This window comes from Sebastes fasciatus, chromosome 16 (assembly GCF_043250625.1).
Source record: "Sebastes fasciatus isolate fSebFas1 chromosome 16, fSebFas1.pri, whole genome shotgun sequence".
In the NCBI taxonomy this organism is placed as follows: Eukaryota; Metazoa; Chordata; class Actinopteri; order Perciformes; family Sebastidae; genus Sebastes; species Sebastes fasciatus.
The window spans coordinates 836,693-864,620 of record NC_133810.1 but is presented as its reverse complement, the minus strand read 5'-3'; the positions used below and the strand labels follow the sequence as shown (position 1 = coordinate 864,620).

The 27,928-nt window shown below is 41.2% G+C and overlaps 2 protein-coding genes across 3 annotated transcripts in view; one reads left to right on the top strand and one right to left on the bottom strand.

The window, feature by feature from the left end:
* The window catches only part of slco2b1 (solute carrier organic anion transporter family, member 2B1), a 32,041-nt gene extending 15,408 nt beyond the window's left edge, over positions 1-16,633 (top strand). The window contains exons 7-14 of one of the 2 annotated variants that reach the window (XM_074612238.1): positions 2,920-3,016; positions 3,547-3,711; positions 3,802-3,991; positions 5,216-5,360; positions 9,126-9,301; positions 10,649-10,713; positions 12,556-12,676; positions 13,462-16,633. In XM_074612238.1, the coding sequence (XP_074468339.1) occupies positions 2,920-3,016; positions 3,547-3,711; positions 3,802-3,991; positions 5,216-5,360; positions 9,126-9,301; positions 10,649-10,713; positions 12,556-12,676; positions 13,462-13,633 (1,131 nt within the window). In that variant the 3' untranslated portion in view covers positions 13,634-16,633. Of the gene's footprint in view, positions 1-2,919; positions 3,017-3,546; positions 3,712-3,801; positions 3,992-5,215; positions 5,361-9,125; positions 9,302-10,648; positions 10,835-10,878; positions 11,256-12,555; positions 12,677-13,461 lie in introns of those variants that run through there. The other variant, XR_012590465.1, reaches the window with a different exon arrangement.
* Positions 16,634-20,718: 4,085 nt separating this feature from the next.
* serpinf1 (serpin peptidase inhibitor, clade F (alpha-2 antiplasmin, pigment epithelium derived factor), member 1) lies at positions 20,719-27,549 on the bottom strand. Its single transcript, XM_074610945.1, has 8 exons — positions 27,412-27,549; positions 25,094-25,154; positions 24,754-24,952; positions 23,836-23,991; positions 23,143-23,343; positions 22,924-23,063; positions 22,588-22,798; positions 20,719-22,005 (listed from the first exon to the last, which is right to left on the bottom strand). Exons 2-8 carry the CDS (start codon positions 25,151-25,153, stop codon positions 21,758-21,760), a joined length of 1,215 nt encoding a protein of 404 aa, XP_074467046.1. The 5' UTR covers position 25,154; positions 27,412-27,549; the 3' UTR covers positions 20,719-21,757.
* Positions 27,550-27,928: the final 379 nt, after the last annotated feature.

The window sequence follows — 27,928 nt, the reverse complement described above, 5'->3', positions numbered from 1 at the left end:
TGCCTGGTCCTGTCTAACCAGGGTTAATTCATCCATGCTGGTTCTTATTAAAGTGAGCTGGAGAAGTCCAACCACACGTCATTAAAGTGGTTAGCAACAAACAAACAAACAAACAGAAAGCAGAAGCAGTTTGATCAGAGATCACTAAGGTGAAGTCAAGTATCTAAAACATGCTCATAAAGTGATCTTCAGTCAGCCTCAACAAGCTCCGACAGGAATCTCAAAGTTCAATAAAGTTCAGCTGAGCACGTTCAATCAGATAAACGAGCTTATTGCTCAACACTTCTCAAACGTCAGAGTCCTGAGTAACACACCAGTAGCCTGAAGACATACTTTCACTTTTAAAGTAAACACCACGTCTTTGACTTCTCCTTCACTGAACCTTCAGAGAACCTTCACTAACCTTCAGAGAACCTTCACTAACCTTCACTAACCTTCACTAACCTTCAGAGAACCTTCACTAACCTTCACTAACCTTCACTAAACCTTCACTAACCTTCACTAACCTTCACTAAACCTTCACTAACCTTCACTAAACCTTCACTAACCTTCACTAACCTTCACTAACCTTCACTAACCTTCAGAGACAATGAACAACACATTTAAACTGAGAATATACTCAACACTTTCAATCCTACTATACTCAACACTTTCAATACTTCTATACTCAATACTTTCAATACTTCTATACTCAACACTTTCAATCCTACTATACTCAACACTTTCAATACTTCTATACTCAATACTTTCAATACTTCTATACTCAATACTTTCAATACTTCTATACTCAATACTTTCAATACTTCTATACTCAACACTTTCAATACTTCTATACTCAATACTTTCAATCCTACTATACTCAATACTTTCAATACTTCTATACTCAACACTTTCAATCCTACTATACTCAACACTTTCAATACTTCTATACTCAATACTTTCAATACTTCTATACTCAATACTTTCAATACTTCTATACTCAATACTTTCAATACTTCTATACTCAACACTTTCAATACTTCTATACTCAACACTTTCAATCCTGCTATACTCAATACTTTCAATACTTCTATACTCAACACTTTCAATACTTCTATACTCAACACTTTCAATCCTACTATACTCAACACTTTCAATACTTCTATACTCAACACTTTCAATACTTCTATACTCAATACTTTCAATACTTCTATACTCAATACTTTCAATACTTCTATACTCAATACTTTCAATACTTCTATACTCAACACTTTCAATCCTACTATACTCAACACTTTCAATACTTCTATACTCAATACTTTCAATACTTCTATACTCAACACTTTCAATACTTCTATACTCAATACTTTCAATACTTCTATACTCAACACTTTCAATACTTTCAATCCTACCAGGGTCTCTAATTATATAGAACTTTGGATCTTTTTGTCCGTCTCCGTCTTGGTGTTTGTCTCCTCTTTAATGGGTAGAACCAGGAGAGTATTTAGCATTTCCGTGTGGTTTATTGGTCACCCCCCCCACCCCGTTTTCTTTTGACATGTTCACTAGAAGATATGAAGTAAAAGTGTTTCATGTGAAATGAAGTTAAAATCGAAAGCAAAGTGTGACGTTGAGCAGCTGTTAGATACACTCTGGACTTTGGCAGCAGTCAGTGTTTAATCAGAGAGTAAAACAACATGGTGTTGAGCAACCTGCTGGCAGCGCCGCTTCATTTCCTTAAAGAAACGTTAGCAGTTGAAGGTTTTCTGTGACGGAGCCAGAAACAGATTCCTCTGAAGCACCATTAAATATGATCCTCCTCCATGTCTGGTGAAGGTGAACGACTGGTTTCACACACTGATGGTAGTTTCTAAAGGACGTCTGCAGGCTTTTAATCCCTTTCAGATTTGGAGCTCATTTAAATGTCTGGATTCATTCAGACTGTGGGTTCTATTTTAATGATCTGAAGGTCATTTAGGGCGTCCAACTCCACTTTTGCTAGTTAAACGGCGCATAATCTGGGCGCAAAGTCAGGCGCAAGGAGCAGAGGGGTTGTATTTAGTCTCTTCATTAATCACAGGTGTGTTCTGGGGGTAACAGGAATTAAACCAATCAGAGAGTCGTCTCCTGTTCCCATTAAAAGACGCAGCATCGTAGCTGCTAAGTTAACGCTCCCGGACGGTGAACTGGAGACAGTGAACGCAGCATCGTAGCTGCTAAGTTAACGCTCCCGGACGGTGAACTGGAGACAGTGAACGCAGCATCGTAGCTGCTAAGTTAACGCTCCCGGACGGTGAACTGGAGACAGTGAACGCAGCATCGTAGCTGCTAAGTTAACGCTCCCGGACGGTGAACTGGAGACAGTGAACGCAGCATCGTATCAGACCAATTTAAAACCAACAGGACATTCAAATAATAAAAGAGCAATAGGAAAGGAAAAGGATTAAAAAAGGCAACTCATGAAAGGTAATGAATTACGGTTGAAGAGTTTTAGAATCCCAACAGTTCCAATCTGTAGAGTCTCAGAGTAAACATGATGATGAATGTGTGTTATGATGATGACGAGGTTCTCCTTCAGTTAGAGAAGCGCTGCTCCATCAGAGGTTAACTCTAGAGGAGAAACAGAAGCCTGATGATATTCTCCAGCTCAGTCCTCCGTGTCGTGACCTCTGACCTTCTACCTCAGGTCTCCTCTTTAAACTCTAAACGTTTATCTGACTTCAGATGGTAGCCGTCTGGATGTGCAGCGTCTGCTGTTACATCAACACAGCCCTCCCAACGCTCACGGGTCACCCGGAGAACGTTTATCTAAACGCTCTCACTGAGCCCTGAATGTAAACCTTCCCAGCATGCATTGCCCCTAAAAGCAGCAGCAGCGCCTGCAGACTGAGTTGGTGTTGAAAGTCCATCATGTGATGTTCTGCTTCCATATTTGTCCAGGATGGCGCCGACGACGACGTGGAGTCCAGATCGGACGGCAAGCAGCAGCAGACGAAGCCGCCGCTCCAGGAAACGTCTCAGCTTCACTTCCTCAAAAGTAAGACTCTTCTGTTTCCTGTCTGATGAGACTGCAGCGGAGGCAACTACAGGCCGTCTACAGTCAACACAGAGGTCACTGGGACCCAGAGGTCACTCAGAGGTCACTCAGAGGTCACTCAGAGGTCACTGGGAGCCAGAGGTCACTCAGAGGTCACTCAGAGGTCGCTCAGAGGTCACTGGGACCCAGAGGTCACTCAGAGGTCACTCAGAGGTCACTGGGAGCCAGAGGTCACTCAGAGGTCACTCAGAGGTCGCTCAGAGGTCACTGGGACCCAGAGGTCACTCGGAGGTCACTCAGAGGTCACTGGGACCTAAAACAGAGTTCAACAACAAAGGGTCAAAACCAGAGCTGCTGTCGAGTGTTGATGATGAGTTTCATCATCAACACTCGACAGCAGCTCTGGTTTTCGTCGTGTGAACGTGATGACACAACGTGATGACACAACGTGATGACACAACGTGATGACACAACGTGAGGTGGTATTTATTTTTCAATGTGATCTTTGACTGTCCTCCGCCGTCCCTCAGGTTTCCCTCGCATTGCTCTGCGGACCCTGCGGAGTCCCATCTACCTGCTGGTGGTTCTGGCGCAGGTCAACCTGGCGGCGCTGATGTCCGGCCTCGCCACCTTCATGGCCAAGTTCATTCAGAGACAGTTCAGCCAGACGATCTCCTTCTCCAACATGATGATCGGTGAGTATCGTCTGAGTTCCTGCAGCTACAGACTGAAGTTACATGAAGTTAACGCAGGAACGTTTTAATCACTTGATGTCCTGCGTTCAGGAGGCGTTTGTATCCCGCTGGCGGTGCTGGGAATCGTCCTGGGTGGGTTTCTGATGCGGAGGTTGAGTATTTCAGTCAGCGGTGCCGGTAAGTTGTGCAGCGCCGCCATCCTGCTCTGCCTGATCGTCTCCACGCCGCTGTTACTCATCGGCTGCCCCACACAGAAGATCGACGGCGTCTTCCCTCCCAGGTAGCTTCACCGCCGCTTTACATACACCACCTACACCGAGGACAGGGAACTAATGTTACCAATTAAAGGGAACTCGTTTCACCACTGAAATGGAACTGATATAGTCCCGAACAGGGAACTAATTATTAGAACTTATCGCCACTGACACTGAACTAATTTCACCACTTAAAGGGAACTCATTTCACCACTGACAGGGAACTCATTTCACCACTGACAGGGAACTCATTTCACCACCGACAGGGAACTCATTTCACCACTGACAGGGAACTCATTTCACCACTGACAGGGAACTCATTTCACCACTGACAGGGAACTCATTTCACCACTGACAGGGAACTCATTTCACCACTGACAGGGAACTCATTTCACCACTGACAGGGAACTCATTTCACCACTGACAGGGAACTCATTTCACCACTGACAGGGAACTCATTTCACCACCGACAGGGAACTCATTTCACCACCGACAGGGAACTCATTTCACAACTGACAGGGAACTCATTTCACAACTGACAGGGAACTCATTTCACAACTGACAGGGAACTCATTTCACCACTGACAGGGAACTCATTTCACAACTGACAGGGAACTCATTTCACAACTGACAGGGAACTCATTTCACCACTGACAGGGAACTCATTTCACCACTGACAGGGAACTCATTTCACAACTGACAGGGAACTCATTTCACAACTGACAGGGAACTCATTTCACAACTGACAGGGAACTCATTTCACAACTGACAGGGAACTCATTTCACAACTGACAGGGAACTCATTTCACCACTGACAGGGAACTCATTTCACAACTGACAGGGAACTCATTTCACAACTGACAGGGAACTCATTTCACAACTGACAGGGAACTCATTTCACCACTGACAGGGAACTCATTTCACCACTGACAGGGAACTCATTTCACAACTGACAGGGAACTCATTTCACAACTGACAGGGAACTCATTTCACAACTGACAGGGAACTCATTTCACCACTGACAGGGAACTCATTTCACAACTGACAGGGAACTCATTTCACAACTGACAGGGAACTCATTTCACCACTGACAGGGAACTCATTTCACAACTGACAGGGAACTCATTTCACCACTGACAGGGAACTCATTTCACAACTGACAGGGAACTCATTTCACCACTGACAGGGAACTAATTTGAAAGGTTTCATAACCTTAAAACTTGAGAGTTTGATAAGGCGTGTTTTTTCAGCGGCGGTGCGTTGGTGTGCAGCGCCGGCTGCCGGTGTCCCCAGGAGGCCTTTAACCCGGTCTGCGGGTCGGACGGCGTCGAGTTCAGGTCTCCTTGCCATGCCGGCTGTGTCGCCGTGGAGACGGATCCCCACAACAAAACCACAGTAAGAAGGGTTTTCATGGCTTTACTTTCACACATTCAGACCGTTAGTTGATCTCCTCTTCCTCCTCTTCCTCCTCTTCCTCCTCTTCCTCCTCTTCGGCTCTTTCACATAGAAATATAATCTATTGTCTCTCCAACCATCACACCCAGTTGTTTTTATTTGCATTCCAGCTGATTCCCTGAGCGTCTGATTGTTCTGTGGAAGTCTTGAGTGAAAACAGACGTTGTTAATAAAACAACTGTAGAAGCCAAACAAAGCTCTCAGAGTAGCACTGAGTTAGTCCAGAGACTGGAAGCTACTGAAACTGGAGTAAAGTTCACAGAAGAACTATTAATATACTATTAACATAGATATAGATATTAATATAGATTTCACTCAGAAACCAACAGGTCCCATTCCTGAAGCTGAAGGAGCTCAAACTGCTGAGATGTTAACCTGTAAAGGTTCACTGGGCAGCAATGAGCCCGTTCTGATGAGTCTTCTGTACAGAGTTTGTCCTGATGGCGGCACTAGAGGACAGATTAGTTTGTCCTGATGGCGGCACTAGAGGACAGATTAGTTTGTCCTGATGGCGGCACTAGAGGACAGGTTAGTTTGTCCTGATGGCGGCACTAGAGGACAGGTTAGTTTGTCCTGATGGTGGCACTAGAGGACAGATTAGTTTGTCCTGATGGCGGCACTAGAGGACAGGTTAGTTTGTCCTGATGGCGGCACTAGAGGACAGGTTAGTTTGTCCTGATGGCGGCACTAGAGGACAGGTTAGTTTGTCCTGATGGCGGCACTAGAGGACAGGTTAGTTTGTCCTGATGGCGGCACTAGAGGACAGGTTAGTTTGTCCTGATGGCGGCACTAGAGGACAGGTTAGTTTGTCCTGATGGCGGCACTAGAGGACAGATTAGTTTGTCCTGATGGCGGCACTAGAGGACAGATTAGTTTGTCCTGATGGCGGCACTAGAGGACAGGTTAGTTTGTCCTGATGGCGGCACTAGAGGACAGGTTAGTTTGTCCTGATGGTGGCACTAGAGGACAGATTAGTTTGTCCTGATGGTGGCACTAGAGGACAGGTTAGTTTGTCCTGATGGCGGCACTAGAGGACAGATTAGTTTGTCCTGATGGCGGCACTAGAGGACAGGTTAGTTTGTCCTGATGGCGGCACTAGAGGACAGGTTAGTTTGTCCTGATGGCGGCACTAGAGGACAGGTTAGTTTGTCCTGATGGCGGCACTAGAGGACAGGTTAGTTTGTCCTGATGGCGGCACTAGAGGACAGGTTAGTTTGTCCTGATGGCGGCACTAGAGGAGAGGTTAGTTTGTCCTGATGGCGGCACTAGAGGAGAGGTTAGTTTGTCCTGATGGCGGCACTAGAGGACAGGTTAGTTTGTCCTGATGGCGGCACTAGAGGAGAGGTTAGTTTGTCCTGATGGCGGCACTAGAGGACAGATTAGTTTGTCCTGATGGCGGCACTAGAGGACAGGTTAGTTTGTCCTGATGGCGGCACTAGAGGACAGGTTAGTTTGTCCTGATGACGGCACTAGAGGACAGGTTAGTTTGTCCTGATGGTGGCACTAGAGGACAGGTTAGAGGTCCCGACCTTGTTCTTTAGGGGTCGAGTAAAGTGACATATTTTATGGATATTTCATATCATATTCAATGCAGAACAATAACAGAACAGAACAACTGATAAACTGCACAGTTAGATAATGAAATAGTGAACGCAGTCACTGCAGGAGGTTTGTGTAAAACAAGGGAAGCAGGGAAGACTCTGTGACTTGTTCAGGTCTTCACCGAGCCCTGATCCTGTTTACATCTTAAATAATAAGACCCCTCTGTGAAGCTTTGGAGACCCTTAGTGGAACCTTAAATCATTAGGATTCACTTTCTGGGAAACAAGAATATGTAGAAGAAGGTCCAGAGAGATGTGACAGATAACTGTAAATATTAGCCGTAGACTGTAGAAGAGTTGAGAGTAACACGCTGACCTCCGTCACGCCGTCAGAGAACCGACGACTACACGTCTACCTTTAGGAAACTCTCTAGAAATACCAGGCTGACATGGTAACCAGAGAATCTGGGAATAAACTCTACTGAGTCATGACAGATCAGTAGAAATGTAAAAGTTCACTTCCCAGTATTCAGTTTCAGGTTTAGGCTGCAGACGTCATCAGGAAGAGAAAGTGAGAAGTCACTTCCCGTCACAGTTGATGTTCTGGGCAGCGTCGTGATCTGGACTTCGCTGAAAATGATTCATGGATGTCGGTTCATTTGAATTCTCATGTCGACAGGAATTCTGCATTTTTAAACATGAAAACGAAAGTGAACATTAGACTTTAGATAATCGACCAGATGTGCAGGAAGAGACGTCATGTCCAGATGTTTGTTCCATCAGAACATCAGTTTATAGTCAAAGTTTTACTTTCACTTTCTCCTCCATCATCGTGTTCCCATGTGGCTCTACGGGAAGCATTAAGTCTCCTGGAGGGAGATTCAGTTTAACGAGGAGGCGATGAAGTGATTTTACATTCCTCAGCCAGCAGCTGTGATTCAACAACAGACTCCAGAAGCTTCTCTTCATTCTCTTCTCTGTTTCAAACCTTTATGAAGCAGATTCTAGACCTGCAACCAACGATTGCTTTCATTCATCTGCAGACTATTTTCTTAGTTAACGGCGCTTTGACAAGCAACATTTAGTCCGTTATGAACTCTGGTACAGTTCGTTTATATGGAAGACGGAACCTGCCAAAATAAAATAGATAAATTAATAAATGACTCAATAAATAAATAAATAAATAGATAAGTAAATAAAGAAATAAAGAAATATGTCATTAAATGTAGCAAAAATAATGTTAACAATAAATGTAGCCGTTAATTAATTGATAAAATGTGACACAAATTGATAATTCTGTTTCTCTTTATTTATTTATCTTTGTATTAATTACTTTATTTATTGACTTTTCTGTTTAATTTTCCCTTTTATTTATTTTATAAATATTATATTATATTATAAATAATAATAAATGAAAAATAAATCCAAAAGGAAATTCATCAATTAAAAATAAATGCAAAAATAAATAAATTTGAAAAATTATAAAAATAAATACATAAATTAATAAAAGGGAAAAAAAGAGTAATCTGCCAAAATTAAAAATAAATGAATAAATAAATAAATGACTCGATAAATAAATAAATATGTCATTAAATATAGCAAAAAATAATGTTAAAAATAAATCTAGCCTTTATCTTTGTATTAATTCCTATTTTTTTTAACTCTTCTGTTTAATTATCCCTTATATGTATTTAGGTATTTATTCTTTATTAATTTTTTTATTTATTTATTTATTTTTGCTTTATTTTTTTATTTATTTTATATTATTTTTTAACTGTCTATATTTATTTCTGTATTTATGCATTTATTGACAGCTGCCTCATTTGCATAATGAGGCTTGAATAAAAGAAATGTGAAAAGAAAAGAATACAGAAATAAATAAGTTTAGGGAAGTTAATAAGGGTTGAAATGCAAAGGGAAAATTGTGCAAAAATAAATAAATACATTTAAAAAATAAACATCAGCGTGATCAGAACTACCTAAAATGAAATAAAATGAAACCATCTTTGGGAAACATTCGACTTTGACTTGTTAGTTTATCCCGTCCACTAACATGGAGGTCTATGAGCTGTTCTGCAGCCACCAGGAGGCGATCCAGGTGTTTTGGCTTCACTTCATGTCGTCCATCTTTATTAACAGTTGTTTATGGTCTGTTTCTGTGTAGAACTACACTGAGTGCCGATGTGTCGGCGGCGGTCTCAGCGGCGGTCTGGGCTCGGCGTCTCCCGGGACCTGCGGCAGCGGATGCTCCCACCTCCTCGTCCCCTTCGTGGCTCTGCTCGGCATCACCAGCTTCATCTGCGCCGTCTGTCAGACGCCGTCCTACATGATGATCCTCAGGTACGACGGTCACAACCACCACATGCTGTCTGAAATCTAGATTCAGGTTTATTTTGGACCGGTATAAAGGAGGGTAAAATACACACTATAACATGAAGTCATATATCGTTGTAAAGCTTAGACTATAATCTATCCACCGGTCACATTATCATGACACTGAGGTCAAGAGAATTTGACCTTTGACCTCTAATGCTGCAATGGAGCTAATTCTGAATGCCACTGCGAATGCTCTTATAACCATCGTCATATTGATGTGATGGATAGTTCCGGCATGAAGAGCAGAAAAAGAGCTTTAAGATGAAATATTATTACATAAATAACTACAATTAAACTACAGAAAACATCTTAAACAACTTTTAAGTAAATATTTACATTTACAAAGCTGGCTTTTTGTGGCCTTTTAGCTTAAAAATTGACTGAAACAATTATCAAAATATACATTATCTGATGATTTAATGATCATTTTATTGACTAATTGTTTCAACTCTATTAAAAAATATTGATTATAGCAACTTTAAATAATACAACTGAGCCAGTCACCTCATAAAAGTCAAAAAAATTATATATATTTGATTAATTTGTTATTAATCAGGATTAAATATCTGAATTTCGATTGTCATCTCTAAATATTTTTGACTTCGACGATGAAGTCCAGGAAGTCTCACTAAAGATGAAATACTCTCATTAAACGTCTAAAAGAGAAACAGTTGTTAATGCAGAGAGTTGAGCTGAGGAGCTGCTGCAGATGTTAAACATGAAATAAAGTCCAGATGGAGGAGAAGAGAACAAGTGCTGTGGATTATCTGGAGATCACTCTAGATTGCAGTCACCTGCTGCCTCACCTGTTCCTCATCAGGTAATCATCTCTGGAGGATAAAAGCAGCCGACAGACGGCGTTCATCAGATCATTGAACCTGTCCGTGCTGCTGTTGTCACCGTCCTGATGTTACAGCTGATATTAAACTGGAACTGTGAGCGTCAATGTGTTCAGATCCTCCAGATAATCACCACTTTAGAACAATGATGATAAATAAACAGAGAAAACAAGCAGAAGAAGGAAAGCTGACAAAATCAAATCATTAAAATTAATCAACTATTTATTTATTTTGTAAATATATTTTATTGATTTTCAAAGTTTTTACCCCACAAGAATAGAAAATACATAACATCTATATTTGACTTTAATTTCAATTCACTTACTCAACCCCCGACTACAAAGAGACAAATACTTTAACACATTAAAAGATTTTTAACATGAACTGAGCGCTCAGTGTTTTAGATTGTGTTAAAGTACCTCATCATCATCATCATCATCTTCATCATGTGGTATCTGTGTCTCTGCTGCAGGACGGTGCCCACGGAGGACAAGTCTTTTGCAGTGGGAGTTCAGTACATGCTGTTCAGAGTTCTGGGTGAGTCATTATTTACACAATGAAACAAAAGTGTGCTCAGGGCGTCTCCGACTAGTTAAACAGAGCCTAATCTGGGAGCAAAGTAAAGGTAAAGTAAAGGTAAAGTAAAGGTAAAGTAAAGGTAAAGTAAAGGTAAAGTAAAGGTAAAGTAAAGGTAAAGTAAAGGGCTCAAGGAACAAAAGGGGTTGTATTTAGTCTCTTTATGAATCACGGGTGTGTTTTGGGCGTAACAGAAATTAAACCAATCAATAAACCAGTCATCTCCCATTCACTTTAAAAGACAGGTCTACTGGGCGTATCGCTATTTAAAAGGCGGATTCAGTAAATTGGAGCAGCAAGCTGTTTTCTGCTGAGGAATCAGATCTGCTCGTGTGTGAAGTGAAAGTGAGCAAGCAGATGTATGTGGTTCTGGTCCGGTGGACGCTCTGCCTCCGCCGTCTCCTGATCCTCTGTCCCGTCAACAACTCCTTCTGACTCCTTCTGACTCCGTCTGACTCCTTCTGACTCTTTCTGACTCCTTCTGACTCCGTCGGACTCCTTCTGACTCCTTCTGACTCCGTCTGACTCCTTCTGACTCCGTCTGACTCCTTCTGACTCTTTCTGACTCCTTCTGACTCCGTCGGACCCCTTCTGACTCCTTCTGACTCCTTCTGACTCCGTCTGACTCCTTCTGACTCTTTCTGACTCCTTCTAACTCCGTCTGACTCCGTCTGACTCCTTCTGACTCCGTCTGACTCCTTCTGACTCCGTCTGACTCCGACTGACTCTCTGACTCCGTCTGACTCCTTCTGACTCCGTCTTACTCCTTCTGACTCCGTCTGACTCTTTCTGACTCCGTCTTACTCCTTCTGACTCCGTCTGACTCTTTCTGACTCCGTCTTACTCCTTCTGACTCCGTCTGACTCTTTCTGACTCCGTCTGACTCCTTCTGACTCCGTCTGACTCCGACTGACTCTCTGACTCCGTCTGACTCCTTCTGACTCTTTCTGACTCCGTCTGACTCCTTCTGACTCTTTCTGACTCCTTCTGACTCCGTCTTACTCTTTCTGACTCCGTCTGACTCCGTCTGACTCCTTCTGACTCTTTCTGACTCCGTCTTACTCTTTCTGACTCCGTCTGACTCCTTCTGACTCTTTCTGACTCCTTCTGACTCCGTCTGACTCTGTCTGACTCTTTCTGACTCCGTCTGACTCCTTCTGACTCCTTCTGACTCCTTCTGACTCCGTCTGACTCCTTCTGACTCCTTCTGACTCCGTCTTACTCCTTCTGACTCCGTCTGACTCTTTCTGACTCCGTCTGACTCCTTCTGACTCCGTCTGACTCCGACTGACTCTCTGACTCCGTCTGACTCCGACTGACTCCATCTGAGCAGACGATCTATGACCTGTTTATCCACTGCAGGTGGCACGATAGCAACGCGCCAACAAAGCGCCAGACCACACCTCATTTTAAGACCAACCGTGGGCGCACAGATGTACGCAAGTACATTTGCTACTAACACAACGTGGGCGCCCGTTGACTTTTAGTTTCACTCTGGACGTGACCAGCCGTATCCTGGTTGAAAGTCTTGAAATTCACAACACAGTTTCGTTGTATGGGAACGTCATTTTTAGAAGACAGAGCTGTAAAGGCTCTCTTAATGCCGGGTCCACGCTACACCAGAATCCAGCTGATTCTGATTCTGGGTCTGATTCATCCCGACCATCGTCAGCAAAGCCCCGATAGATTGATGGTTCTACAGATGATCTTTCCAGATGTTCCTGTGGTGATGAAAACCTGTATCTTTCATCCTCTCATCCATCATAAATGTGTGTGTGTGTGTGTGTGTGTGTGTGTGTGCAGCGTTCATGCCCGGCCCGGTGTTGTACGGCAGTGTCATCGACACCACCTGCATTCTGTGGGGCAAAAAGTGCGGCAAGCCGACGTCCTGTCAGTATTACAACCTGGACCTTTTCAGACAGAGGTGAGTCCTCCTGACACACATCCACCTCTTTAGGGCGTTCAAACACGCCCACATTTCATCTCAGCTCCACGGAAAATAACTTTTTTATTTATTTATGCATTTATTTATTTATTAATAAATGTATGCATTTATATCTGCGTCATTTTCCCTTTGCATTTCACCCCTTATTGATTTCCCCAAACTTCTTTATTTCTGTATTCACTTTTTTTTTACATTTCTTTATGCATTTATACCCCATTATGCAAATGAGGGGGCTGTCACTAAATACATAAATAAATACATATATTAAAAAATTTATAAACAATTAATAAAAAATGAATGCATGAATATATAATTGAATAAATAAATGTCAAAATACATAAATACATTTTAAAATCAATAAATAAAAGGGAATATTAAACAGAAGAGTAAATAAATAACGGAATTAATAAATAAATAAAGAAGCAAATTAAAACAGAAAAGTTTTTATATTTTATCAATTAACTAATGGCTAAATGTTTTTTAATATTATTTTGCTATATTTTATTGACATATTTATTTATTTATTTAATGTATTTATTTATTTATTTATGCAGGTTCTGTCCTCCATACTTGGAGGTCTTCTCAGCAGCAGTTCTGTCTTAATGTTTGTCTGGTAAATGTTCTGGTCCGTCTGTGACTGACTGCTGAGAATAGTGGTTGTCATAGTGATGAGATCCTGAAGTATCAGCAGGTGGTTCTGACCCTGGAGAGTCCTGGTCTCCATCATCATGACCCCCTTTGTGTGTGTGTGTGTGTGTGTGCAGGTTTCTGGGCCTGCAGGTGATCTTTGTGTGCGGCAGTCTGCTCTGCTTCCTGCTGACCATCGTGGTGCTGCGCCGGAGGGCAGGACGTCAGCAACCGCCGCCGGGAGGTAGAGGCTACGAGCTGGCGAACGATTCGCCTGAAGAGAAAGAACCGAAGAGCGTCAAGACCTGAAGAGACTCGACCGGACGACGAAGAAGAGGAGCTGAACGAGGAGGAAGAGTTAGTACAGGAGGGGAAACGTGGAATCTGCTGACGAAGCTGCATCGAGTGTTTCATGTGGAGGATCAGTCAGTCTGCAGATCCGTCCGCTGGGATTCCTGGTGTGTTTCTACATAAACTCAGAGATATATTAAATATATATACACACATATATATATTACTATTTTTATACAAACTTTTAACATGAATGTGGATCTGATGTTTAATCAGCTGCAGTTCCTCTAACGGCCACTAGATGCTGCTCAAAGGAACCTGAGTTGAAGTGAACGGGAGAACTGAAGAGGTGCTAACGCAGGTCGATCCACCGCGTCAGTCCGACGTCCGCCGCGTCGGTCCAGGCTCAAATATCTCAACAACTATCGGAGGGATTGTTATGAAACGTTTTTCAGACATAAATCAGAGCGTCAACACGTCATCCGGAGTAGGCTCTCATGGCCACGCCCCCAATCCCTCAAAGACGGGAACAGAGAAAACAGAAGGAACATCCAAAAAATACTAGACAATTATCTGAAAAATATTCATAAAATATGTGAAAAATAACCAAAAAACTGAGTAAAATATGTGATAAGATTTCTTTTTTTTCTAATGTGAAAAAATATCTGAACATTTTCAAAAGAAATATTAGAAACATTTTCAAATACCCATAGATGGTAATGGAGTAAACAGAAGAAGTTGAAACATCCAAACAATATTTGACTTTTATTTGAAAAATATTCCTAAAATATTTGAAAAGAAATTTGAACAAAATTGTGAAAAATGTCTCAAAATATCCGAAAAATTCTGAGTAAAATATGCGATACGATTTTTTTTTTTAAATATCTGAAGAATTTCAATAAAAAATTTGAAATATTTTCAAATATCCATAGGCGGTAACAGAGTGAACACAAGAAGTTGAAACATCCAAACAATATTAGACAAACATCTGAAGAAACAATAGTAAAATATATGAAAACAAAAAGAAAAAATATCTGAAAAATTTCAAAAAATATATTAGAAACATTTTCAAAGATCCATAGACGGTAACAGAGTAAACAGATAAAGTTGAAACATCCCAAAAAATTAGACAATTATCTGGAAAATATTACTAAAATATTTGAAAAACATAGTGAGAAATGTCTGAAAAATGTTTAGTAAAATATGTGATAAGATTTTATATTTTTTTAAATGTGAAAAAATATCTGACAAAACAATTGTGAAAACAACTGTGAAAAATGTCTGAAAAATAATTAGTAAAATATGTGGTAAGATTTTTGTAAAATAGCTGAAAAAACTGTGAAAAAATACCTGAAAAATTAAAAAATATATATTAGAAACATTTTCAAAAATCCCTAGACTGTAACAGAGTAAACAGAAGAAGCTGAAACATCCCAAAAATATTTTCTGAATAATATGTGAAAAAAATTGTGAAAAATGTCTGAAAAATTATTAATAAAATATGTGATAAGATTTATTTTTTTCAAATGTGAAATAATATCTGAAAACTTTCAAAAAATATTAAAAACATTTTTAAAAATCCGTAGATGGTAACAGAGTAAACAGAAGAAGTTGAAACATCCAATAAATATTAGACAATTATCTGAAAAATATCTGGCATCATCCGGTAAAACTTTAAAATTGTCCAATACTACCAATAAATACTATCCATTGAATATCTCCGCGTCTACTCGATGGATTGGCGCACAGTTTGGTGGAAACATTCGTGGTTCCAAGACGACGTATCCTACTGACTCTGTTGATCCTCCGACGTTTCCTCTCTAGCGCCATCATCAGGTCAACATGTGTCCAATACTTTATGACCAAATACCTGCAGAACTGAAGCCATTCATCAGCCTCCGCTGGACTTTACTGATCAGTAGCTAATGTTAGCATGCTAACACGCTGATGGTGAACATGGTGAACATTATAGCTGCTAAACATCAGCATGTTAGCGTTGTCAGGATAGTTGTTTATTTGTGTTTTATAACGTAACCACAGTAACACAATCAGAAATTAACGTTGTATAACGCTGCTCCCTCTCTTCATTCACTCTGCAGCTAGAGGAGGAGGCGGGGCCAAGTTTGATGTTACCGACAATGACACAGAGTTTACCTTTAACTGTGGAGTTGGATATATTGGAGTTTCATAGTAGTAGTAGTAGTAGCAGTAGTAGTAGTGGTGGTAGTAATAGTAGTAGTAGTAGTAGTAGTAGTGGTAGTAATAGTAGTGGTAGTAGTAGTAGGTCTAGTAGTAGTAGTAGTAATAATAGTAGTGGTAGTAGTGGTGGTAGTGTTAATGGTGTTATCATAGTTTTTTTGTCATTTTGTACATATATTAAAACAAGACTTTTACTGTGAAAATCACAATCACATATATATATTTTTAAGCAGAGAAAATTTACAAAAAAAATGTAATAGATTCCTTTTCATTAAATGAGTTATTATATATATTTTTTATTTTACTTTATCCAGATGGAACTTTAAACACAAATTACAAAAATCCAACTTTAGTCTACAATAATTCCAATTTAAGTCTACAATAATTCCTCCTCTCTGAGCCTCAAACATCCAAACTAATTAACTAACTAACTAACTAACTATAACTAACTAACTATAACTAATTAACCACAACTCCTCGTCTCTCCGGTCAGATTATTGGGTTTATGTTCATTTTCTTGGAGTGAATTTGTTAAATGTTTTATGTTTAGTTTTGTAGGAAACATATCTCATCATATCAGGGTGTCGCTTATTAAGAAGTTTATTTTATTATAAAGTAATAAACCGTCCAAATGAGGTCAACGTACATTTATATTGTCTGAGTTATAAAGCTGGTTATATAAAATGATATTAGCATCTTGTTCTGTATAAACATTATTAGTGTGAAGTGGTTGTGGTTCTGTTCTGAGGTTATTGTTTATGAATGTAAAACTTTGAGAGTTTCTCAGAATGACTTTTAATAATAAATCTCTGAACACGACGACGACGTTTCTTCTGTTTTCTGCTGCTTCAGATTCTGATTCTCCTCGTCAGGATTCAGTCAAACGGTCAATAAATGATTGGATTTATTGTAAATAATTTGATTTATTGTAAATAATTAGATTTATTGTAAATAATTTGATTTCTTATAAATAATTTGATTTATTATAAATAATTTAATTTTTTGTAAATAATTTAATTTATTATAAATCATTTTATTTATTGTGTGTCTGTGCTCTTCACCTCCAACTTGGTGATTGCCTTTAAAAGAAGTTTATTCAAGTGTACTATTAGTGTATTTCTTTTAAACTTAAAATAAGAGAGTACACTTAACAGAAGTATACTTGGCTCATACTGACGAGTAAACAGGAACGTCTACGTATTCTTGTCTTATAGTCCGACTAGTATTTAATGTTTTGATGTAGACGTACTTAATTAAAGTATAATGAAGTATTGTGGCGTACAGAAAGGAGTACTTGTCCTGTAGTAACCCTTTACTTTCTGACAGTCGCCTGTTTTTATAAATAACTTGTTGTAGAAGTGAAGAGTTTCTCAGACAGGAAACAGAGTTTCAGAGTAAAGGTCCGTTTCATCATATGAAAGACATCAGAAACAGGAAGTGAGCGTCTCTCCTGGACGACTCAGAGGTTTATTTCAGACTCGTAGACGATGAATGTGAGCAGCCGGACTTCAGGTCACCAACCGGTTTTAATCTTTACTGAAAGTCCAGCTGCAGTTAAAATAAACTGTTTCCTCCTGCTGACGGTGAACTTTAACAACAGCTTGTAAAATATGATCTGTTATTTATTTATTTATTAAATGTGTGTTTAGTTTGATCTTCCCATATGACTTTTTTAAATTATTATAATTTACTTTATTGACTTCCTGGTGATTTATATATATATAAATATAAATGTCATATATATATATATATATATATATATAAATATAAATGTCATATATAAAGACCATAAAGCAGACTGTCTTTCAGTCTGGGTGTCCTGCTGCTATATGTCTGTATTGTCTAATGAGATTATCAATAGTGGAGCTGAAATGTCATTAAAATCTAGACTTCATCCTCTACAGAACATGAATAAAGTAAACTCACTTATAACTGTATTTCAAAGAGAGAAATGAGTGTAGATATGATTTTGATTGTTTACTGTGCAGAGCGGAGCTGCTGAGGCTGAACTGGGATGTTTCCATGGTCTCTGGTGTTTCTGGTTTTACTGAGTGTTTGTCTCCCTCTAGTGAACACGGAGACGGGCTGGATGTTAATAGAATAATAGTCCTGCTTTAATACTTTCTATAAAGGGAATTTAATGTATATAATATACAGTAATGTAAGGTAACCAAGTACATTTACTTCAGTACTTTACTTGAGTATTTTCTTCTCTCACTACTTTCTACTTCTAAGTCTCTACATTTATCTGATAACTTTAGTTACTTTAAAACTAAAGATTTTAACACACAATATGTGAAGAACTTCTAAAATACGACTTAAAAAGTACCGAACAGTTTATACAAGTAGAGCTGAAGTGATTATTCCATTGACAGAACATTAAAGGGAGTGTTAGTAAGAATCATAAATGTGTTGTTAACAGCTTCCCCTGTGTCCGTTAAGTCAACTAAAGTCAGCATCCTGTTGCTGGCGCTTGTGCTCGCTCTACATAGACATGAAGGAGCATCGCTCAACACAGTGAGGAGACACACGTCAGCTAAAAGCACAATATCACTCTATATTTCAGCTGCTTGGCAGTAATGTTAGCTGACCAGACCAAGGTCTCTCCATGAATCAATGCTGATCCTAGTGTTGGCTTTTCCCGCCTCAGCCTCCCGACCGCGGCCGGAGGGAACGGGGGAGACGATAACGTTTCTCTCTGCGGAGCCCCGTCACTTCACAAGACACGGGAAACCTCTGTTGGTCTGGAGGAGCTGCAGCAGTTATTTCTGCACAAACGTCCACTGAACATTCACTAGATATTCTCACAGCTAAACTAACTCTACTGCAGTGTGGAGTGAGCAGCATGCACGTGAGAGGTGGAGAGAGAGAGAGAGAGAAGGAGCGTGGTGTGTGAGTGAAGGCAGGCAGAGGAGCAGAGGAGACGAGTACAGCAGAGACTCCGGTCCTGGAGACCAAAGCTACGGTCTCCCCCGCGTCCTCCGACCGCGGCCAACACTGTTTAACAGCTTCACTAGATACAACCAAGAGGGTTTGGTGCTTCACTGGAGTTTGTGTTGGAGTCTGAGTCTGAACAGGACCTTTAATGGAGGCTCTTCTTAATCATTCTGAGTTGACTTAACGTGTAACGCTTTCACTATCTATTGTCTGTTAGTACTTTTACTCTGGTAAAGGATGTGAATTCTTCCTCCAGCATTGATATTGTATACAGCTTCTTCATATAACTTTATAACATATCACAAAGAGGTTTTATATTTGTACGTTTCTGTGTCCTGGCTGAGCTTCTTCTTCTTCTTCTTCTTCTTTGTCTCAGTTTTTCCACTCGGTGTCGGCTCACTTTCTTTTCTTCTGGGCAACATTTCAGAAACTTCCCTCAGGAATCTCTTTACTGCGTGGAAAATCAAGACCACATGTGACCACACACACTCACACACACACACACACACACACACACACACACACACACACGCTCACACACACACACACACGCACGCACACACACACACACACACACACACACACACACACACACACACACACACACACACGCTCACACACACACACACACGCACGCACACACACACACACACACACACACACACACACACACACACACGCTCACACACACACACACACACACACACGCACACACACACACACACACACACACACACTCACTTCTTAAACATAGATGTAAATCAGCTCCACCACTCTTCAGTTTCTTCGTCTTGTTAGTTTTATTGATCAGATATTCAAACCTTCGTTCTGAGTTCAGGAGACGGTTGAAGAGTTTCTCTTTATTCTGTGTAGAAGAAGAAGAATCTTGATTCTTTACTTGGCGTGAAAACGGTCGAATGGAAAATCATCTTGGCTTCATTGTCGACCTGCGAAACCGACGTCGTTCCAACATCTCCTCCTGCAGAACGTCCAGTCATGTGACCGGAGATCCACATGTGGAGAAACAATCAGACTGAACAGAAACGCTTCAGTCTGATCAATCTGAATAACGGTTGTGTTTGAATACTATTCTTTACTGGTATCATCTGAAACTAGAGAACCAGATGAATCCATCAGTACCAACCAGGTGAAGGAGGTTAAATAACAACTTAACAACCCAACGTCTGTGTTTCACTCTGGTGAGGCTGAAACTCTGCGATCCAGCACCCTGACCTCCGACCTGTCACAGGGATGCGATACTATGTTCGGCATTTTCACAAAACTACATCATGAACTGTCCTGCAGGATTATCCAACATGAAGGTTCTTACAAGAGAAACTGGGATGGATTAAATATTTAATCATGATTAATAACATGGGTGTCCAGACTTAATCGTGATTAATCGTAAATTAATTCGAACATTTTAACCGTTTTTTAACAGAGCATTTTTTTATCTGTTATAATGTACCATAAAGGGAGATTTGTCAACATGGGAGAGGGAGAATATGCTGCTTTATGTATATATTTATTACTGTAAATCAATGAACAACACAAAATAATGACACATATTGTCCAGAAAGCCTCACAGATACTGCATTTAGCATAAAAACAATATGCTCCAATCATAAAGATTTAATCAATCAATCAATAGAATTTAGCATAACTTTGGATCGTTATTTAACCTCCTTTACAACAAGCTAGTCTGACCTGGTTGGTACCGATGGATTCATCAGGTTCTCTAGTTTACTATGATACCAGGATCTTCTCTCTAGCTTTAAAACTGAGCTGCTACGACCTAAAAATCACAAGTTGTGTTAAAGTAATTAGTGGCGTTGAAACTAATTTGCGGCGTTATCGTGTTAACTTTGACGGCTCTACTTAAAGTGAAACTAAAGTTTGTTCTGAGGATGTCAACATGAAAGGTTGATCCTCTGGGGAGCAGGAACAGACAGAACCAGAGAGACGTGTTTCGTTTAATTTCGTTGTCGTTTATTATCTTTTAACACAAATGACAATATTCGGTTTCTTTCATAAACAATCCTTTGGTGAGCTCAGAGTATTGTCAGTGTGTTCTGTCAGATTAACATGATCATGCATGTCTCATCGTGAAAAGTTAAAAGTAAAATCAAATATCCTTGTAAATATCTGCCACCAGGAACGCGAAGCAAATCCTCCTAGGACCTGCTAAGAGTGTGTGTGAGTGTTCTGGTACAGCTACCTTTGTGGGGACCGAGTGTTTAGACCTTCAGAGTGAGGACCTTTAGGCCTCAAAGGCCTGATTCAGGGTGGTTGGTTTCAATGTTCAGGTTTGAGTTAGGTTTAGGTTAGGATAAGGGTCAGGCATTTAGTTGTACGACGGAGTATCAGGGTCGCATTGAGGGAAAGAAAATCTGAGATTTCAAGAATGAAGTCATAATATTAGAAGAAAAAAGTTGTAATTTAATGACAATAAAGTCATACTATTTCATGAAACAAAAGTCGGTAATATTTCGAGAATAAAGTCATAACTTTACGAGAAAAATTTTGTAATATTACGAGAAATAGTCATAACTTTAGTAGAATAAAAGTAATTTCCTCCTCCTCTAAAGAGTCAGTTTCTTCATCAGGTCCTTTTGACTCTTTCTTCAGAATAAACTCAGTTTCTTTAATAATCTCTTCCAGGTCCTGATACTGATGATAATGTGCTGATGATGAGCCAAAAGATGAAGTATTTGGTTATTAGTGAAACCTAAACTAAAGCAGAACTTCACAAGATGCTCCACGTTCCTCATTTTCACACTATTTACCCTCTAAAATAACACGTAACATTACTACTTTATAATATTATCACTTTATTCTCTTAAACTTATGACTTTATTCTCGTAATCTCAGATTTATTTATTTGTCCTCAGTGTGGCTGTAATACTGCGTCGTATCGTTGTGATGGTTACGGTGAGGTTACGGGGTCGGGGAATGCGTTATATCAATGAGTGTCCTCACAAAGGTAGAAGTACAGGGCTGTGTGTGTTATATCCTCAGGTCCTTGGGGTTGACCACCCTGCCGATGAAGAGCAGCGCTCCCGACGCCTCGTCCCGGATCAGGTAGAGGAAGGGCCGGTCCACTCGGTAGGACAGGTGAGCCGGTGAGTCGGCGGTCGGGTAATGGGTCCCCTCGGGCGCCGTCTCCATGACGACCTTGTGATGGACGCTGCCGAGCTTGATGGTCTGAGTCGTGATCTTCTCCAGATCCGTGTTGGCGAGCCATTCAGAGAGACCTGCAGGGAGGAGTCCATTCGTAGACAGTGAACAAGTGTTGCATCATATATATCCATATATATCCATATATATATATGGATATATATGATGTATATGATATATATATTATATATATCATATCATCCAGTTTGCAGATGATGTTTAACTTTATTTTAAAGTTGCAACGAGCAGTCAATCGATTATTTGATTAGCAGAAAATTAATCAGCAACTATTTTGATAACTGATAATTTGTTTTAGGCATTTTCTTCAAGCTTTTTCCAATCTATATTTCATATAATGTGTTGCTTTTTTTGTTTTGCATTATTTTAAATTCAATATCTTTGCCGTTTGGAGAAAAAGAAGACGTCAATTTGGGCAAGGGGAAACTGCAATGAACATTTTCTTTCTCTATCTTTTTCCATAACAAAGTTATTGATGTTATATTGACCAAACAATTAATCAATATATCAGAAGAAAAAATGGATTAACGACGTAGTTAACGGATCAGACAGATATGAATACAAATTTAACATATATGTGCAATATTGTTCTTTCTTTGTATCTGTTGAGAATCCCCGTCTGCGTGCCAGTCTGGACTCACCGAGGTCGCTGAGCAGCGGCAGCAGGTCGGTGGAGTAGCTGAGCCTCAGCGTGGGCAGAGCGAGGGACACCGTGGCGGGATGGAGCGTCATGGAGAGATCCTGGACGAACTCTGCGGTCAAACTTTCCTCCAGCAGCGTCATGTTGGAGGTCACATCATCGGGCAGGAAGACGAACATGCTGACGTCGTCCTGCATCTGGATCTGAGCGATCTGGAGGAGGAGAACAGGAAGTGGGATGAAGGACTTTATTCAAGCATCACAGGCTGGTTAGTGGTGTCACCACACAGGGATTATGGGTAATGAAGTTTAAACCAGTTTTAGTAGAAAACACTCACCGTACAGCTCAAATCTGGGTCGATGCCCATCTTCACGGGGTAGTTATCCTGTTGCATCATGGGAACGCGGACAGGTAGCCCGCCGTCCAGTTGGAAGTTCTCCATTGCTGCGCTCTGACCGAACCGAGTCACCCACTTCCCTGTTTACAGGAAACGGTGTTCAAGCATCCTCAGCTGGTTCACGATTAAACCGACGAACCAGCTGGCGAGATGACGTACCTTTAAAGTAGGCGGCGCTCACGGTGTTCACCCCAGAGTTCTGGGGGATGGGCTTGGCCAGGAGGCGCTGCACCTTCCCGCCGGTCTCCCGAGACACCCAGTCGTTGATTTCTTTCATATCTCTATTTCCTCCCTGCAGGGACTTCGGACGAACTCCATACTGCTGCTCCACGAGCGAGAAGAAGTCCTGCTTCACACGTCCTGAAAGACAGTTAATCAGTAAAAAGAGTAGGAAACTAATTTGGCGTCTCTGGGTCGGCTCTTTCATGGTTACAATCTTATCTATCCACAAACTCAGTGTGTCTCTTTCAATAACACAACATCAACATTCTCTGAGGTGAAATATGGCGTACCTCAGGGCTCTGTTCTTGGCCCTCTGCTCCTTATACAACGCATCTCTCGGCTGAATTATACATGTTCATGGAATTAATATCCACTGATACGCTGATGATACACCGCTGTATGTGCCTATAAAGACGGAGGATCGAGGCCTGCCTGTCTGTGGTGAAAAACTCGATGTCAAAAAAACAAGATTGAGACGACCAAAATGCCAAACTCAAGGCTTCAAATCCGTAGTCCACTAACGGATGGGTGGCGTTACGGTGACAACATCCACTTCTTTAAAACAGTCTACTGTTTTAGGAATAACGTGGATCCCTGATGTTTACACCCAGCCCTCCTACATGAACTCACGTCGTGCCAGGTAGATGCGAGCGGCAGTACTCAGGCCTTTCCCGGGCGCCCTGACGGAGACCAGCATGTCCTTCAGGGTGTTGTGAATCTGAGGGTCCTGCAGGGTGTGGTACCTCAGAGCCCTGAACAGCTGCCGCTGAGCGTTCTCCGACCCTCCTGAGGAACAAACGGGATAATGTTTAGTGAGACACCAATTTCCTTTTTTTGTGACGGTCAGCACTTTAAACAACGTATTTTTTCTGTGTTTTCCTACAAATATCTGGCAACACGAGACGTATGTGTTAATTTCCACTCAAGTCTTTTTCAAAATAAAACTTAGTTAGGTTTAGAAAAGATCAACGTTGTTAGGCAACAAAACTACTTCGTTAGGTTTAGGAAAGGATCCTGATTTGGGTTACAATAACTCTGTAAATGCCGTAACTTAATTATTGAAGTTACGTGACAAACACTACTTAGTTAGCTCTAAAAAAGATCGTGGTTTGGGTTAAAATAACTCCGGAAGTGTTGTAACTTAAATACGGAAGTTATGCGACAAATAGATCAGCTTTGACTTGTGGCTTCACACGGGGACGTGAACAGCGGTTTTCTGGTGCTGACGACCATCACGAAAAAAAAGTGAAATGTATGTCTTTGGACACGAATCAATACATAACATTTCATGACTTTTTCCAGACTGAACTCAGACTGGATTATTAATCTTGTTCAGCAGCTTCATGTTCAGTAATTATGAAAACCAACGGTAAACTTGGTGTCATGTGACACCTCCGACCACCTGATGATGACTTGTGTTTTTTCGGAGAGCAGCAAACAACAATCTGTTTCAACCAGTGTTTCTCCGACGAGCCCGTACACACCGTGGCGGTCAGAACCAAAGCACCGGTTTGGGTTTAGTTAGTTGTGTGTTTTTATTGTCTTCACCCATGGAGAGCTGCGTCAGCACCGCGGACACACTGATGGGGGACAGGAAGACGTTGGTGGTGGCGTCGCGGCTCGCCAGGGCGCGGAACAGGTTGTAGCCGAAGTCCGAGGTGGCGGCGCCCATCTTAGTCGCCGGCGTGGTGAAGAGCTCCACGTGTTCCTCCTCGCCGCCGCCGGTCTCCTCGCCTCCCGTGTCAGACTGGAAAAGGTAAACGGAGACATTTTATTCAAGGATTTATGTATTTATATGAACTTTATGTGTACGTGAGAGACGGACCGACACGTTGTTGGTTTGCACAGAAGATTTATTGATTATAAAATATTGAAGATCATGTGATACCTGAGCCCGACAGAAGCTCAGCACGACTCCAAACACCAGCAGGAAAGTTGTTCGCTTCATCCTGGAAGACAAACATGAAGACATGATGATGAAGATGTGTAAATTCCCTGGTGTTGGTATCGACTACTAGATGTCTGGTACCGTGACATCCCTAGTGTCTATAGAAACAGTCAAGAGACACGAAGCACGTTGAATATACAAAACTACAACAACAGAGATAAAATAATATCTAATAGAGAATATCCCCAAAAAGGGGCGTGGCCTTGACTTTTTGGGACGTACCCGTATGTGCCGCTCTGATGTATATATTATATTATATAATATATAATAGTGATATATCTGCTGCATCAAACCAAACGCTCATGATTTCTCCTCGAGTGTTTAAGGCTAATCAAACCAGCTCTAACATGCCTGACAGAGCGAGACAGTCTCAGTGTTTATGGATCAACGTTCACATCTGACGGCGGTCAGAGTTTCATCATCTCACAGCCTCACAGTGTTTATGGATGATTGCAGAGGAACGCCACAAAATTATACAACCAGCAGGAACTTCACCACAAAACGTAAACTGATGACGCCGTCAGGACCACGAAGAAGAAGAAAACTATAATCTCAGCTCTGCAGCTGTTCAGCCGTCCAACAGGAGCTCTGCAGGTTTATACTATATATCATCACTGTGGTATAAACTACTCTGCTGGTTTATAACACAGTAAAACACACAATGCTTCTTTTGTTCTGCAGCACACATCTGGACCTGGTTCTCTCCTAGTTCTCATGGTTTCACAAACACGAAAGCATCTGAAGTCATCTGGACCTCACACACACACACGCACACACACACACACACACAATGCATGATGGGAAACCCAGACGGTTCCAGCCAACAGAATAACCTCCGAGGCTGAAGCTTCTTCTCATCGTTTCTCTCCATCAGTTTCTCACATCATCTCTAAAACACATTCATCTTCTATCACAGTTTATCTTTATATTCCAATATGTTCTGATATTTTACATTTTCTGACACCGAAATAATTTAAATAAGAAATTCCTTTTTTGGTTAATCTGATGTTGAGAAACCACATGACTGATTGAACTGTTCTCAGAGTTGTTTCAGATGAAGGGAATCCAACCAGAACAATAAAACTAAATAGTTCTGGATGTCCTCTGCTCTGGATGTTTCAGCACCTGAATGCAACACAGTGACACTCTGATGTCAGATATTATCACCACGGCGTGAAGGCAACAGAGGACCAGGGAATCTTTATGACCTTTAAGACCTTTATGACCTTTAAGACCCGGACAGACTGAGAGTTTGATCAGTTTTAGTGCTAATAAACAGACTTTATTCGGACCTTCAGAGTCCTACAGAGTCCTACAGAGTCCTGCAGAGTCCTGCAGAGTCCTACAGAGTCCTACAGAGTCCTGCAGAGTCCTACAGAGTCCTGCAGCAGCAGACTGAAGATGAAGAAGATGAACTGCTGACTCAGCAGACGTGTGTTTTCCTGCAGCAACGTGTCTCTGAAGCTCACAGGAATGTGTCCTCACTGGCTGCTCTCTCATATCACATCTGGGATTATTCCTTTTTTTTTTAAGTGGAGCTCACAAAATGTTCTTGGCACCAAAAGTCTTCCCAACCCCGAATAACCTGCAAACAAACCCAGAGCTCCGGCTGCTCCGTCACCTCCTCTCACCTCTCACTGAATCTGATCAACATTAATACCAAACGTGATATTACTCATTATATCTTCAGAGATATGACTCTAATGTCTTTATCACATGTTTAAAACACACTGTAGGATCTGATGTGTTCAGTCTGTTTAATGTGAGACACAGAGGACTCTGACCTGAGATCAGATCTATTATATAAACCCGTCAGTGTTTGTTGGCAGCTCAGATGGAAAAGTTCAGAAATCTCTGCAGTGACTGGAAACATGATCAACATGTTTCAGAGAGTTAAAACCATTATTAAACTGATTATATCATGAAGGACGAGAGACGAGAGGGTTTCTCTTTGTGCCAAAAGATGAATTCATGAGACGAACTTCTGAATCTCTGCAGGTTCATCAAACATTTATTTCTGCTTCACTTCATGTCAAAGTTGCAGCAGCTCTCTCTCTTGCTGCATGGAAACGGAGACCTGCAGCAGCTCTCCGTTTTCATGCAGTAACTAGACTAACAGTCAAATAGAACAAACTACTACTATTACTACTACTATTACTACTACTGCTGCTGCTGCTGCTGCTGCTGCTGATCATGAAGACAAAAGTTGTGCGTAAAAGCGCAAAGTGACCAAACAAAGCGCGTAAAAGAGCACTCACCTCTCGGCTGCTCCAGGACAGTTCCACGTTGCCCAGAATCAGAATCTCTCGCTCTCTCTCGCTCTCTCGCTCTCTCTCTCTCTCTCTCTCTCTCTCTCTCTCTCTGCAGACCTAAATCTCTGCTGTACTCTGCTCCTCGTCTCCTCTGTCTGCCTTCACTCACACACCGCGCTCCTTCTCTCTCTCTCTCTCCACCTCTCACGTGCATGCTGCTCACTCCACACTGCAGAAGAGTTAGTTTAGCTGTGAGAATATCTAGTGAATGTTCAGTGGACGTTTGTGCAGAAATAACTGCTGCAGCTCCTCCAGACCAACAGAGGTTTCCCGTGTCTTGTGAAGTGACGGGGCTCCGCAGAGAGAAACGTTATCGTCTCCCCCGTTCCCTCCGGCCGCGGTCGGGAGGCTGAGGCGGGAAAAGCCAACACTAGGATCAGCATTGATTCATGGAGAGACCTTGGTCTGGTCAGCTAACATTACTGCCAAGCAGCTGAAATATAGAGTGATATTGTGCTTTTAG

Excerpts from the sequence above, each read along its gene's own strand:
- serpinf1 (XM_074610945.1), bottom strand. The coding sequence starts at position 25,153 with ATGAAGCGAACAACTTTCCTGCTGGTGTTTGGAGTCGTGCTGAGCTTC. Across the intron at positions 24,953-25,093 it reads TGAGCTTCTGTCGGGCTCAG|TCTGACACGGGAGGCGAGGA; the intron begins GTATCACATGAT and ends TACCTTTTCCAG. Across the intron at positions 23,344-23,835 it reads TCGCATCTACCTGGCACGAC|GACGTGTGAAGCAGGACTTC; the intron begins GTGAGTTCATGT and ends ACTGTCTTTCAG.